At 43.3% G+C, this 16,089-nt stretch overlaps 1 protein-coding gene across 3 annotated transcripts in view; it reads left to right on the forward strand.

The window, feature by feature from the left end:
• The window catches only part of zgc:113333 (beta-N-acetylhexosaminidase), a 95,605-nt gene extending 87,423 nt beyond the window's left edge, over nucleotides 1–8,182 (forward strand). For all 3 annotated transcript variants that reach the window (XM_038821096.1, XM_038821094.1, XM_038821095.1), the window contains one exon: nucleotides 4,196–8,182. In XM_038821096.1, coding sequence (XP_038677024.1) covers nucleotides 4,196–4,379 — 184 coding nt within the window. In that variant the 3' untranslated portion in view covers nucleotides 4,380–8,182. The remainder of the gene's footprint in view (nucleotides 1–4,195) is intronic.
• Nucleotides 8,183–16,089: the final 7,907 nt, after the last annotated feature.

A 16,089-nucleotide genomic window follows, 5' to 3' on the forward strand; every position in this document is an offset into this window, starting at 1 on the left:
AACCGAAGAGGAAATCATCTATTGGCATATACATAATATAAAGATGGTAAAAAGAGGAATGGGGCCAATTAGGAATCTGAAAGGGGATTTACCAGGATCAAATGAGAGAGGGAAAGAAGGGTGGAAATTGCTTCGGCATTGGCCATAATCTTCAAATCCTCTGGAGCACCTGGACGAAACCCATGCAGACACTGGAGAATCGTACAGACTCCGCACAGACACTGACCTCGAACGGATATGAAATTGGCTGAGTGGTGATTCAAGAGTACTGCAGAATTGTAAATATTTTAAAAGGGTGTAAATATAAGCCCACCAACTACAGGCCAGGCATGTGGTGGTGGGGGAAGATTTTAGAAACTATAATTTGGGAAAAAATAAAGTCACTTGAACAAATATGAATTAATTAAGGAAAGCCTGCAAGGATTTGCTGAAGGCAAATTGTGTTTAACTAACTTGTGCTTTTTGAAGAAGTAACAGAGAGTTGATGAGGGTGATGTCGTGTACATAGATTTCTAAAAGGTATTCGATAAAATGCTGCATAAACTTGTTAGCAGGGTTAGAGCCCATGAAATAAAAGGGACAGTAGAGGCATGGATATAATAATCTTTATTAGTGTCACAATTAGGCTTACTTTGGCAATGAAGTTACTGTGAAAATCGGAGAGGGAGAATTCAGAATGTCCAATTCACCTAACAAGCACGTCTTTCGGGACTCGTGGGAGGAAACCGGAGCACCCAGAGTAAAACCGCGCAGACACTGGGAGAACACGTGGACTCAGCACGGACAGTGACCTTGAGCGGATATGAAAGTGGATGAGTGATAGAAACATAATAGTGGTGAAATGTTGTTTTTCCGACTGGTAGAACGTATTTGGAGATGATCCCCAAGGGTCAGCATATTACATTTCAAAATTTGTAGATGACAATACTTGCAAGTATTATGAGCTGTGAAAGGGATTGTGATAAACTTCAAAAGGACTGAGATGGGTAGATGGACTGGCAGAATCAGAGAAAAAAGTGTGAAGTAATTCATTTTTGTTAAGATGAATGAGGAGAGACAGTATAAAATTAAGAATAGTTTTAAAGTGGTTCTAGGAACTTAGGGGTATATCTGCACAATAATTGAAGATGGCTGGACAGGTTGAGAAGCAAAAGAGAAAATGCTGGAAAATCTCAGCAAGTCTGGCAGCATCTGTAGGGAGAGAAAAGAAGCTAACGTTTAGAGTCCGATGATTCTTTGTCAAAGCAACAGAAGGTGGGAAATATGTAGTGAGAATGAAAGATGAGGTCATCGCCACAGAAACCCAGGGAAATAGTGTGCTAATGGCCACATGAACCAAGGGGAAAGAGTGTTAATAATGGCAGTCCCCAGAGAGGACAAAAGATGTGAAAGGTCAAACAGCAGGGAAAATAACATCAGAGGATGAACTGTAGGTGTGGGGGGAGGGGAAGGGGAAGCAAAGAGGGGAAAGGTGGATAAGATTGGGGAGGGGGGGCAGGAATTAAATATATATTAAAAAAAGAAGGAAATGGTAAAAGACAGTTAAAATGAAATGAAAACAAATCGGTCGAGGTGGGGTAGAGCTGATCGTCTGAAGTTGTTGAATTCGATGTTCAGGCCGGAAGGCTGTAGCGTGCCTAACCGGAAGATGTTCTTCCAGTTTGCATTGCACTTCACTGTAACATTGCAGCAGGGCAAGAATAGACATATGGGCATGGGAGAAGGGTCTTTTGTTAAAATGGCAAGCAACAGGAAGGTCAGGTCCTGAATGCGCACAGACCGAAGATGCTCAGCAAAGCGATCACACGGTCTGCGTTTGGTCTCTCTATAGAGGAGACCACATTGGGAGCAGCGAATTCAATAGACCAAATTGGAAGAGATGTAAGTGAAACGCTGCTTAACCTGGAATTAGTGTTTTGGGCCTGGGATGTTAAGCATGGAAGAGGTAAAGGGGCAGGTGTTACACCTTATGCGATTGCATGGGAAGGTGCCATAGGTGATGGGAGAGGTACTGGGTATGGTGGAGGAGTGGACTAGATTGTCTCGGAGGGAATCGTCTCTGCAGAATGCTGATAGAGGGAGTGAAGGGAAGAGGTGTTTGGTGGTGGCATCACGCTGGAGTTGGCAAAAATGGCAGAGGATTATGCTTTGCATACGGAGGCTGGTGGGATGAAAAGTGAAAACGAGGGGACTCCTTGTTCTGGAGGGAGTAGAGGGGGCGAGGGTAGTGGCGCGGGAGATGGACCGCACACTGTTGAGGGCTCTGTCCACAACTGTAGATGGGAAATCATGGTTGAGGAAGAAGGAACACATTTTCGAAGCACCATTTTGGAAAGTGGCATCATCGGAACAAATGCGACAGAGGCGAAGGAGTTTGAGAGAAAGGGATGGAGTCCTTACAGGGGTAGGGTGCAAAGAGCTGTAACTGTGGGAGTCAGTGGGCTTGTAGTGGATAGTCTATTGCCGGAAATAGAGACAGAAAGACCAGGAAGGGAAGGGAAGTGTCTGAGATGGACCAGGTGAAAGTGATGGAGTGGTGGAAACTGGAAGCGAAGTTGATGAATTTTTCCAGGTCCGGGCGAGAGCATGACGCGCACCAAAATAGTCATCAATGTATCAGTAAAGGAATTGTGGGAGGGGGCCTGGATAGGCCTGGAACAAGGAATGTTCCACATACCCCATTAAAAAGTCAGCGTGGCTTGGACCCATGCGGGTACCCTTGCTACACCTTTGACTTGGAGAATGTGAGATGAGTTAAAGGAGAAGTTGTTGGGATATAGAACGAGTTCAGCCAGGCAGAGGAGAGTGTGGTGGATGGGAATTGTCTGGGCCTCTTTTCGAGAAAGAAGCGAAGAGCTCTCGGGCCATCCTGGTGTGGGATGGAGGTGTAGAGGGATTGCACATCCATGGGTGAGTAGAATGCGGTTAGGGCCTTCGAACTGGAAGCTGTCAATATGACGCAGTGCATCAGAGGAATCTCGATGTAGGTGGGGAGGGAACGGACTAGAGGAGTGAGGATGGAGTCAAGATGAGAGGAAATAAATTCGGTGGGGCAAGAGCATGCTTTTATCCAGGTTGAGAAGCAGTTCATAACGCTTACAGTTTTACAAATAAAAGGCATACAGAACAAAGCAAGGATGTTATGATAATCCTCTGTAAAACACAAGTTCAACCTCGACTGAAGTATTATTCCGTTTTGGGCACCACACTTTAGGAAGGATTTGAACGTATTAGAGAGGGTGCAAAAGGAATTAACATGGTTCCAAGGATCAGGAACTTGAGTAACAGGATTGCTTGAAAAAATTTGGACTGTCTTCGGAAAACAGGTTAAAAGGAGATTTGATGGGGCGTCAAGCACTGCTGCCTCAGCGCAGAGGAACTGGGTTTGATCCCGGCCCCATGTAGAGTTTGTCACATTCTCCTCGTGGCTGTGTGGGTCTCGCCGCCAAACCACCCCCACCACCAACCACCATTGTCTGAGGTGCTGTAAAAGGGGTGTTTCTTGCCTCTCTGTGCCCCAGGTACTCCTCAGTATTGCACCCTGCTCCTGTCTCGCCCAGCCTGAGTAAGGAAGGTTGGGCGACATGGAGGCTTTGGCATCCCAGCGTGGGTAAGTCTGAGAGTGGCAATCCGCCAGAGATTACCACTCAGAGTTGCAGGCCATTGAGAACCGGAGCATACTGATTTAATTGATTGACAAAAGAAGGAAGGGTAATATGAGGAAAAACTTCATTACACAATGACAGGTTATGATCTGGACTTCACTCCAAGAATGTGGTTCTCGTATGTAATTGTGCCTTTCAAAAGGGAATTAGAAAATTTTCTGAAGGGAAAAAATATTTACTAGGCGACGGAGAAAGCGGGAGTGCGGGACTAGTTATTCTTGCAGAAAGCCAGAAAGGGCACAAGAGGCTAAATGATCTCCTTCTGTACTGTAACATTCAATGATTCTGTTCTAATGCAGTCTTGCAGTCTGGGTTTGTCAGTCTATTTTAGCGTGTGGAATAAGAGGGGTTATTGCCTGATTGAATGTTATATTTTTATGAGTGTTGGTGCAGTCTTTTAGTTTAGCATTCATCACTGCAATCTGACAGCATTCAGTTTTCTGAGAAATCTGAATTAATGCAGGGTCTGATTATATTTAAAGCGATATGTATTATGCAAAATGATAAACTTAACTGTAAAATATGTTCAGTGTTCACAAGCAGTGGGAAGAATACTTGGGAAATTTCCGCATGCAGATGGAAAAGATTTACTTCTCTGACACCGTGGAGGAATGGATGGAAGTGAACGTGAACCCGTACATGGATCCGCTGAGAGCGTTTGTGAAGGATTATCATGATATTATAGCACTAAATGCTAAACCAAAGAAAAACTAGAACATCAAGAAATAAATTTGGTTGTACCCCGCAACTGTACTATTTCTAATACAGCATATAGAGATCCAGGATCAAACTCAACAAAGCACAAAACTGGATCCCACTATTTTGGGGAAAAAATGAGCTTCTGAGGCTGTGAGACTTCCTTGCCTTTACTAGTTCTGGATCTGATCGTCAATTGTATTCCAGAACTTAAATATTCACAGCTACAGGAAGCTCTTTAACATGCCTCTCACTCAACCTATCAAATTCCACGAGGAATTCTGTTTTGCCACATGGTTTGTTAAGTACCACTATGACCAACCACTGCTTTTGGGCACAGCAGGTGATTTCATCCAGAGGAATTGCAGAAGCAAAGCAACTTGCTCCAGCTAAAGCATTTCCAATTACTGAGGATATTGCACAGAGAACTGAGAATGTGATTCCTGTGGTGCAGTGACATGCTTGTACAGTCATTTGGAGGATGTGTGAGCATTGCGATAAAGACTAGGACTTTGCCAAAATCTCAGAGATGATCTTTGATTTAGTTTTTTAAGTGTAGTTTTCACCTGACACTTATCATCTGATGTGATGGATTGTAATCATTTGTTAATATTTTGGTTAAGGTGGGGAGTTCACTGTAAGAGGCCTGTTGGTTTTACCTGTTCTCTGTATAATTGCTGCTTTCTATTGGGGTAAATCACTATTTCATAGCTAATTGAATATAAATAAATACTTAGAATGGGGTATATGGTCTAAGAAAGATATGCCATTTAAGATTACATTGAGGCTGAAGCACAAAAGAAAATAAATGAAATGTGTCCTAGAATGTTTAGGACTTTGCTCAGTAGCTGTTGTCAGAGAAGTCCTCTGCAAAAGGACAGACACAAAGACTAAACTGTACAAAGGATTCTTAATTTATAAATGTTTAAACTGAACCACTATTAAAACAAATAGGTGGAATGTCCAGGCTTCAAGAGGATTGTTTCCTTCTAATTTACACAAGTGACCTTGTAGAACTGGTACTGTTATTTGCACTGAACACCCATGGCACTTTGTAAGTTTATAGCTGTGTTTACTCTTCTACAGTTCTCTTACATTTTGCGACACTGCCCCTGTACAGTCTTCTCCCCTCCCCTAAACACAAAACCTGTAAAGTTGTAGTTAACATGTATGTCTTTTTAATTTGCTTTTAAAAGCTCTTGTCCTACAAAGGTCACAATGAGGTGGAGAGAGCAGAGTCTCTATTGCCAAGTAAACAAAAGAACCAGAGATGAGAAGAGAATAAAAGTGGTTATGATCTACATTACACTGAAATGGTGGTGGAAGCAGATTCAATAATAACTTTTAAAAGAGAAATAGATTAATACTTGAAAAGGGGGGGAAATTACAGAGCTATGGGTAGAGCAGGGGAGTGGGACTAATTGGATAGCTCTGTCAAAGAGCCAACAAAAGTACAGTTGGCCAAATGGCCACCTTATGTGCTGTAGGAGATGGATGAAAATGAACTCTGGATATTGGCTATATATGTGAGTAGTATTGCATTGCTTGAACATTTCTGAGAAATGAACATCAATCCTATTTGAAAAATACCTAATTCTCGCCACATTTCAGTTTCAACCCAGTCAAGAAATGGTGAGACCAGATTTAGCTGGGCTCCCAGCTCAGCCCTGCTGGAATTTCTAGATTAGTGTGGTTTATCCACTTGAGCTGTTGAGATGTGCAAGTGTTTATTTCTGAAATTCCAAATTAGCCAAGTCTTTAATTTTTTTTAAAAACAGGGGGAGAAAATGAAGTGATCAATAATTAAATCACACCAATAATTACAAACACAGCAGCAAGTATATTTTAACCCCGGTTTTCATTTAACATTTAGTTAACCAAAGGATGAACAGAGTTTATTTTCAAATTGCATTCCTTAAATCTTCTCGTGAAGGATTAGTAGTGAATGTCTTCTTCCCAGGTAATAAATAAGTTTGCTGCTACCTGGTTGGAATTTTAGTGAGGTATGGAGCTTATACTTTTTTGGGGAAGAAAATTGCAGGTGTCTCGGGGAAAAGGGTAGGGAACTGGGACCAATTGGATAGCTCTTTCAAAGAGCTGGCACATGGTGATGGGTTTAGTAGCCTCCTATGTAGTAATATTCTACAACAACTATTCCTGTGTACCTTGTAGCAACTGGTGAATGCAGGAATGACTTTCGGTGGGCTTTATTACAAATGTCATACTTTGCCAATGGGGAACTGAGTTTTTGTTCTGCACTCCCACTGACACAACCGACAAATCCCATTAATGGCACAGTCAAAATAGACATCCCCATCTAAACATCCTCCACTGATAAGCCAGCACAGGCACCTGCCTCTAAAAGTGTTGTACAGTGCAGATCAGCTTCTCACACCAATAAATTGAGAGGAACTCAGTAGATCGCAAATGCCCCCATGCAGTGTTACTACAATTATGCAGCTTTTCCTTGAGGCTTTTTCTTGCCTGCCTGAAGCTCTAACTACAAAGCTGAAAAAGATAAATATTTTCTAAGAACATCCATCTCAGTAATCCACATGCAAAACCCTGCTCAAAATTTGACAGCTGTGACAAATTCCACCACAGCAGCTGAGACAACCATTCTACATAAAACTCAATGTTCTTAAAATTAAAAGTCAATTTTTTCAATGCCCTAATGTTAATGGATTCTCTGAAAATTTCAGGATCCAAATCTTTACCAAAGTGAATTAGTTCTTCCTTCAGCTGGGCCATCCATATCTGTGTGTGACATTTTGTTGAAATACAGACATTAGTTTTTTAGGTACATACAAACCGATTCACAAGCAGGGGTGAAAACATCACCACCCACCCACCTTTGGAGGTAATGAGATCCACTAGTGTCAGAATTTGACATTAACTGTGGCTTGGTGATAGCGTTTTTGCCACAGTTGGGAGGTTGTGAATTCAAGAACCATTTCCGGGTGTGCATATCTAGCCTGATACTCGAAGTGCAGTACTGAGAGAATTGCACTGTTAAAGGCACTGCCTTTTGCATGTCACGTTAAACCAAGGTCCCACTAGGTCTCTAGCGTAAATGTAAAAGTACACATGACACTATTATGAAGAGCAAGGTCATTCTGTCTGGTATTCTGGCCAATATTTATCCTTCAACACCACTAAAATTGATTATTCTGTTATCATGTTGCTGTTTGCTTGTTATGCTTAAATTGGCTACCCTATTTCTAACATTGCGCCACTGACATTTTAAAAAGTACTTAATTGGCTGGCTGCAAAGTGCGTTGAGATGTTCCAAGATTGTGTCTGATGTTTGATTATGTGTCTGATGCTAGACTGTGCAATTCTTTCTTTCTCCCAATACATGTAGCTTTGACCAGTGTGTTTTATTTCTGTGTATGCATGAAGCCACCAGAAATAAAAAGGAAGAAAGTATATTCAAATGGTACGAATGCAAACACTATGCACCACTCATACAAATAAGCAAACTCATCAACATCAATCTTAATTGCTTTGAATAGGGGCAAGGGTTAATTAGTCTGCTGGGTAGAATATTGAAATGGGCAAGTCTGGTGGTGAGTACTTTTGGTATGGTCAAGAGAGGGTTAGCTTTTTATGCCAATCTCCAAATGCATGCCCTTACTTTGGTATGGAACAATTTCTTTTTATGGTAGCATGGGTTACACTATTTTTTTGCTACACTGATCCTGTGTTTTCAATGCACAGTTTATTCATGTATCTATGTACAATCTATATTCTGTAATGCTGTTGTGATTTTAATCCTTTTAATGTAATTACTTGGTTCTCAATAAAATGTTTCACAATAACCTGAGTTTGTGCATTAGCTTCGGTAAAAGATTACTTTGAGTTTAGATTCCCCAAATATATAACTATTGGGCTTTCTTTGACCCAACAGGTTATTTACAGTATAATATTTAGCTCATGTTAGATTAATTCTGTCCATATGAAAAGGCAAACATGTTAGTGTCATCTTGGCCCAGTTGGTAGCACTCCCATCTCAGAGTCAAAGTACTGTAAATTTAATCAGGCAAAAATATTGCAGCTGCTTGAAATCGGAAGTAAAATCAGAAAATGCTGAAAACAACTCAGACCAGGCAGCATCTGTGGAGAGATAAACAGTTGTTAAACTGTTGATAAACATCTCTGGAGTTTGCACATGTTGTTTTGAGCCCATAGGACTTCTTCAGAACTAAATTCGAGCTATACTGCATGACGTAACCTAAACCTATACAGTTGACTGCAAAAAAAAAAGGGACTGCTAAGCTATCGGAAGTACTGTCTTTCAGCTGAAACGTTAAACTGTCCCTCTGTTTGTTTTGTTATACTCTTGACTTAGCATAAGCTGCTTCCTTGATGTGCACTCTGACAAAGGAAGGTTCAGATGTGGAGATAGCTTCAACACGTTTATTGAACTATTAACAATTCTCCTACTTTGTTTCGACTCTACTGTTAATCTTTCTATAGCTACTCAGACTGACAAACCAGTCTGCTACAACCCTGTGTCTGTACTCAGTGTCTCCACTGGAAATAGGAAGATCATGTGTGCTGTGTCCTTTTTATATGGGTTGGTGTAATGCCCTGTGGTAGTGTCACCACTGTGGGTATCGTGAATGCCCATTGGTCGTGTTCTATCTTACTGACCTATTGGTTGAGTGTCTGTGTGTCATGTCTCTGGTGCTCCCTCTAGTGTCTAGCTAGTCTACGTGTACTTACATTGACCCCTTGTGTATCTACAGTGATGCAGATCACCACACTGTTCAGGTAGACATTAAAATCCCAAAGTCCTTTGCATAGAGGAACAGGATGGTGTTCTGGCCAACATTTTCGGCTTCGACCTACAACACCGAAATAGACAAATTAGCCATTTGTACTGTTTGCTGTATTTCAGTGAGGCTCCTAGACTTCAATGAGGCACAATTGGCATCATGTCTGCTTAATGATAATGAGTGCACTACTAAAGCAATTAATTGCATTGGAATCTAACTGATGTAACAGATGTCACCATGGATGGCCTGGAAGAATGTGGTGAAATGTGCCTGGAAGATGGCAGATGAATTGTACAGGTATTTTGCATCATTCTTTACAGAAGTGGATATAAATATCTCAGAAGCAGCTTTAAATCAGGAAATGGAAGGGAGGGATGAACTCAGGAAAATTACAATCACCGGATACTGAGTAAATTGGAGCTTCTGGCTGGCAAATACCTGAGTCCAGGTGGACTTCATCCTAGTGGCTAGTGTGATATTTGATGCATTGGTTTTAATTTTCCCAAATTCCCTAGCCTCGGGCAAGGTCCCATTTGACTGGAAGATAACTCCCTCATTCAAAAGGGGAAGGAGGCCGAAAGTGGGAAATTACAGGCCAGTTAGCTTGATCTTGTTGGAAACATAATTAAGGGCAGCACAGTGGTGCAATGGTTAGCACTGCTGCCTCACAGTGCTGAGGACCCGAGTTCGATCCCGGCCCAGGGTCACTGTCAGTGTGGAGTTTTCACATTCTCCCCATGTTTACATGGGTCAACCCCCACAACCCAAAGGTAGGTGAATTGGCCATGCTAAATTGCCCCTTAATTGGAAAAAAAACAAGAATTGGGCCCTTTAACTATAAAAAAGATTTTGGGGGTAGCACAGCAGTTAGCACTGCTGCCTCACAGCACCAGGGGCCCATGTTCGATTCTGATCCAGGGCAACTGTGTGGAGTTTGTTCATTCTCCCAGTGTCTGCGTGGGTTTCCTCCAGGTACTCTGGTTTCCTCCCACAAGCCAAAGATGTGAGATTAGGTGAATTAGACATGCTAAATTGCCCCTTAGTGTCCAAAAGGTTAGGTGGGGTTGCAGGGATGGATCTAGGTAGGGTGCTCTTTCAGAGGGTCAGTGCAGACTTGATGGGCCGAGCCATTGGTGCTAACCATTGCACCACTGTGCTGCACTGAGGGATTCTATGATAACAGTTATAACTTCTGTAATAATAGTTTCTAACAGGGCACTTGAATAGGTTAAAGGCAATCGGGCGCAGTCAATATAGTTTTGTGAAAGATAAATCCTGTTTAACCAACCAGTTCTTTGAGGAAGTAACAAGGGCAGCATGGTAGCTCAAAGTGGTTAGCACTGTTGCTTCACAGTGCCAGAGACTTGGGTTCGATTCCCGGCTTGGGTCATTGCCTGTGTGGACTCTGCGCGTTCTTCCCGTGTCTGCATGGGTTTCCTCCGGGTGCTCCGGTTTCTCCCACTAGTCCTGAAAGGTGCTGTTAGGTAATTTGGAAATTCGGAATTCTTCCTCCGTGTATCCGAAATGGCGCTGGAATGTGGCGACTAGGGGCTTTCACAGTAACTTCATTACAGTGTTAATGTAAGCCTACTTGTGACAATAAAGATTATTATGTGCTGTGGATAAAGGGGAGCCAGTGAATGTATTATTTTTTTCTTTCTTTTTAAAATAAATTTAGAGTACTCAATTCATTTTTTCCAATTAAGGGGTAAATTAGCGTGGCCAATCCACCTAGCCTGCACATCTTTTAGGTTGTGGGAGCGAAACCCATGCAAACACAGGGCGAATGTGCAAACTCCACGGACAGTGACCCAGAGCCGGGTTCGAACCTGGGTCCTGGGACCTCGGCGCTGTGAGGCAGCAGTACCAACGACTGTGCCATGCTGCCCCTAGTGGATGTACTAAATTTAGATTACCATAAGGCATTTGGTAAAATGCCATATCAAAGGTTATTGCAGATAATAAAAGATTATGACTTTTATTGGCAGTATAGACAATTGACTGGCTAACAGTCAAACAGCTAACTGGGGCTGGTTTAGCTCACTGGGCTAAATCGCTGGCTTTTAAAGCAGACCAGCAGCACGGTTCGATTCCCGTACCAGCCTCCCCGGACAGGCGCCGGAATGTGGCGACTAGGGGCGTTTCACAGTAACTTCATTGAAGCCTACTCGTGACAATAAAGTGATTTTCATTTTTTCAACAGGAAGAATAGGCATAAATGTTTTTTCTTCAGGTTGGCAAGATGAAACAAGTGATGTGGTACGATCAGCGCTGGGACCTCACTTTTTATAATTTACATGAATGACTTGGAGAAAGTGTGGATGGGATGGTTGCCAAATTTACTAATGACACAAAGATGGATAGGAAAGTAAATTGTGAAGAGGACATAAAGAGGACACAAAAAGATAGGAAGGTTAAGTGAGATGGGCAGCACGGTTTCACAGCGCCAGGGTTCCAGGTTCGATTGCCAGCTTGGGTCACAGTCTGTGCAGAGCCTGTATATTCTCCCCATGTCTGCGTGGGATTCCTCCGGGTGCTCCAGTTTCCTCCCACAAGTCCCGAAAGACGTGCTGTTAGGTGAATTGGACATTCTGAATTCTCCCTCTGTGTACCCGAACAGGTGCCGGAATGTGGCAACTAGGGGCTTTTCACAGTAACTTGATTGCAGTGTTAATGTAAGCCTATTTGTGACAATAAAGATTATTATTATAAAGAAAAATTAATTATAACGTGGGAAAAGGTGGAATTGTCCAACTTGGCAGGAAGAGTAAGAGAAGCATGTTATCTAAATGGGAAGAGATTGCAGACCTCCAATGCAGAGGAATCGGGGTGTCCTAGTGCATGAAAGAAAGGGTAGTACTGTATGTAGGTAAAGCAAGTAATTAGGAAAGCTAATAGAATGTTACAATTTATTGTAAAAGGAATTGAATACAAAAATAAAAAGGGGTTATGCTTTAGTTATACACAGCAATAGTGAGACCATGTGAAGTACTATGTTCAGTGTTGGTAACCTTATTTGCAGAAATATGTAAGTGTGTTGGGAGCAGTTCAGAGAAGGTTTACCAGAAGACCTAGAATGGACAGGTTGTCTAGTGAAGAAAGATTGGACAGGCAAGGCTTGTATCCACTGAGTTTAGAAGAGTAAGAGGCGACTTGAGGGAAGATCATGAGGGGTCTTGACAGGGTGGATGTGGAGTAGATGCTTCCTCTTATTGGCAAATCAAGAACTAGGGAACACTCTTTTAAAGGGCGTGTCCATTTAAAATGAAGATGAGGCAATTTTTTTCTTGGGTTCATGACTCTTTGAAACTCTCTTCCAGAACAGGCGGTGGAAAGTATTTCGATATTTTTTAAGGCAGAGGTGGATAGATTCTTGATTAGCATGGGTTAGGGTCCAAAGATGTGCAAATTAGGTGGATTGGCCATGTTAAATTACCCCTTAGTGTCCGAAGATGTGTAGATTAAGTTAAGGGGCTATTGGGATAGGACAGGGGAATGTGCTTGTGTGGGATACTCTTTCAAAGTGTTGGTGCAGACCTGATGGACTGAATGGCCTCCTTCTACACTGTAGGGATTCTATGAAAACCCAGTAAAATTAAGAAAAGTAACAGCCAAGGCTATCTGAAAACTCAAATAACAAAACCCTAAAATAATCCTTCCTGAATAAGGCTCACTGATAGGGCCATCTAGTGTCGATCCTAAAGTGTCGAACATAATAAGAGCATAAACAGGAGCAGGGGTAGGCTAATTAGCCCTTCAAGCTTGCTCTGCCATTCAATAAGATCTTGACTGATCTATCTCAGCTATACCTCCCTGCACTATCCCCATATTCCTTTATTTTTCCTCAGTATTTCAAAATCCACTGATTTGTCTGAAATGTACTCTCAATGTATTCATCTGTGTATCTATTCAAATGTATTCATCTCGTATAGAGAATTCTAGGGATTTACAACCCTTTGAGTGGAGAAATGTCTTTCAATCCTAAACGGTGTCCTCTGTAACACAAAATTCTAGACTCCCAGCTAGTGGAAAAATCCTCTCAACATCTTCCTACGATCTCAGTGGTTTTACAACTGGATGGGAATATCCCAAAATGGACTCCTGCCTCAAAAGATCCTAACTTATACTTTTTTTAAACAAGAAAAGAAATGAAAAAATTGGATTAAGATTCAATATGCCTTTATTCTCCCCTAGTTTAACAATTCCACGCAAATTTTATGGTTAACATGGATTACAAAGTACATCTTAAACTATAATTGTCTCATTAACACAAAGTCCCTTTTATGCGCACAAGATGACTGTAGTAAGACACACTCCACCCTGAACCCAAGTGAATGTCTGTGGATTTCTCCTCAAAATCTTACCCCCCCCCCCCCCCCCCCAGATGACTTGTACCATGAACCACCCTGTCTCACTGAACTCTGGTTTCCACAAGTTATTTTAAATTCCACATTTGAATTTTTAAAATTATGCTTATTCTCCACTGCTACCAATAAGGTTTTGCTTCCAGGTTTACACCTCTCTCTTCAGGTTTCCTTTGTCTTAAATACTTTTACACAAACTCGGTCGTGCCACCGATTTCCACAATGATTTCAACTAATGTCTCCCAAACTAGTAATTTCTCACAATTCTTCGCATTACTGCAGATTTCATTCTGGCCTCTCATGATACAATGCCTTTTCTGACTTTCCTGAACAGTAATCTATTCTAGTTCGCAGTTTCCTCTGTACTGTTAACTCCAGACTTCTTGGAAATTTCTCTTCTCTTCATTTCGCTAGCTTGCTTAACAAGCTGAACTTTGGGATTCTTGCATCTGTTATCTTAGCCATTACTCCATAGTATGGCTTTTCATCTAGCAAGGCTGAGAGAGATGTTCTCTCTGTAGCTGTTTAAGACCAGCTGCTTCCAGCAGAACAGATAGTTGCCTTCTCTCTCACTACCCATTTTCAACTATAACCAGATTGGCTAAATTGAAATTCAAGGGGCGGGATTCTTCCATTCAGCGGCAGAGTTTCCACCCTGTCGGAAACGCCGTCGCGTTTCACGATGGTGTGAACAGGCCACTAGGAGTACCGATTCTGGCCCTACAGGGGGCCAGCACAGCGCTGGAGTGGTTCCTTCTGCTCCAGCCTCCCACCCCGGCGTGAACTGTGTACCGTGCCAACAAGCGCATGCGCGGTGGCCTCCCCCAACGTACCGGCCCCGACGCAACATGGCGCGGGAGTCTGGGGCCGGCATGTAAGAAGGTAGGCCCGGGGAGCAAGAGGCCGGCCCACCGATCGGTGGGTCCCAATCGCGGGCGAGGCCCCACTGGAGGTCCCCCCCGGGGACGGAACCCCCCACCAGAGGCTGCCCCCGACCCTGCGCGCAGAGTGTGGACGGCGCCGGCAAGACTCTGCCATTTTAGAGCGGCCACTCGGCCCATCTGGGCAGGAGAATGAGCGGCCCACGACCGGCGTTGTGCCAAACAAGCCGGCGCCAATGGTCCGCGGAGAATCGTGTGCCAGCGCGGGGCAGCGTGGCGCAGTTGCGGGTATTCTCCGGCTCGGCGCGGGACTGGAAGAAACCCACCCTCGCTTCCCAACCTTACAAGGCCCCAGTTGCGAAGCAACCACTGCTGTTTTATTTACTCTTCACGCCATAGCCTTCTCTAAGCACAATAGAATCATATTTTGAATTGAAACCAACCCCCATACATACAAACACTTTTAACCAGCATGAATCTAACTATAGGTTTTACCCTTCCAGGCACAGAAACATTAAATTAAATCCACTTAAAACTGTACTTTATTTGAAATGTTTTTATAATAATTTGTATCAATTTTTATACAAAGCTTACAATAACAGAACCAAACAGTAAGAATCCCCCCCACTTCCCCTTATAACACTATAACCTCACCACTAAACCCCACCTATCCCCCTCAGCTACTAACAGCTAACAATGACCGACTCTTGGGCAGCACAGTGGTGCAATGGTTAGCATTGCTGCCTCACGGCGCCGAGCTCCGAGGTTCGATCCCGGCTCTGGGTCACTGTGCATGTGGAGTTTGCACATTCTCCCTATGTTTGCGTGGGTTTCGCCCCCACAACCCAGGATAGGTGGAGTTGCCAGGTTAAATTGCCCCTTAATTGGATAAAATAAATTGGGTACTCTAAATTTATTAAAGAAAAAAAAAATGACCGACTCTTTATGAATAAATCTACTTTATAAATGGCCGCCATCTACGGTAAAACCCTTCCACCAAGCTGCAAAAATTCCATCAAGTCATCCAGCCTTGCTGAGGCACTTGGTGGTGTTGGTGACCTCCAGCCCAAGTGGATCTGCCTCCTTGCCACAAGCGAGGCAAAGGTCAGGATGTCTGATTCACCCCTGTCCAGAGCTCAGGCACATTTGAAAGCCCAAAAATCACCACCGGGGACTTCCAGCGGCAGCATGGTAGGTGGAGGTCGCATATTGGGTGGCTCCTGCAAAGATTTTTGGACCTTTATACGGTCTCATGGATACTTTTTGGATGATCTGGTATGGGAAGTTTTAAGGAACATAGGAATGTGAAGTTCCAGAAGAAAGGTCAGGGAAGGAAGAGGGAGGGCGAAAGTCCGCCGGCTAGTGCTGCTGTGAGTCCAGCAAGGGGGAAGATGGCAGGTGCTGGTTCGTCGGGTGGGGCCGCTCCCATTACGATTGAAACAGTGACCGAGGTGGTATCGGGGGAGTTTTAAAGGCTGTTTGCCAAATATCGAGAGGTGCAGCGGAGAGAGATGATGATCTCGTTCAAGGAGTGGGTGGACGAGACGCTGCCCTGGTAAAGGGTGGCTTTGACGAAGACGTCGTTGGACGTGCGGGAGTAAGGAGAAAAAAATGAAGTGGGTGGAGGAGGCATTGTCGCAGCATAGCAACCAGTTCACCTCAATGGGTGAGGAGCTGCAGAGGGTGGTGGAGACCAATAAAG

The sequence above is a fragment of the Scyliorhinus canicula genome, chromosome 15 (assembly GCF_902713615.1).
Source record: "Scyliorhinus canicula chromosome 15, sScyCan1.1, whole genome shotgun sequence".
NCBI lineage: Eukaryota > Metazoa > Chordata > Chondrichthyes > Carcharhiniformes > Scyliorhinidae > Scyliorhinus > Scyliorhinus canicula.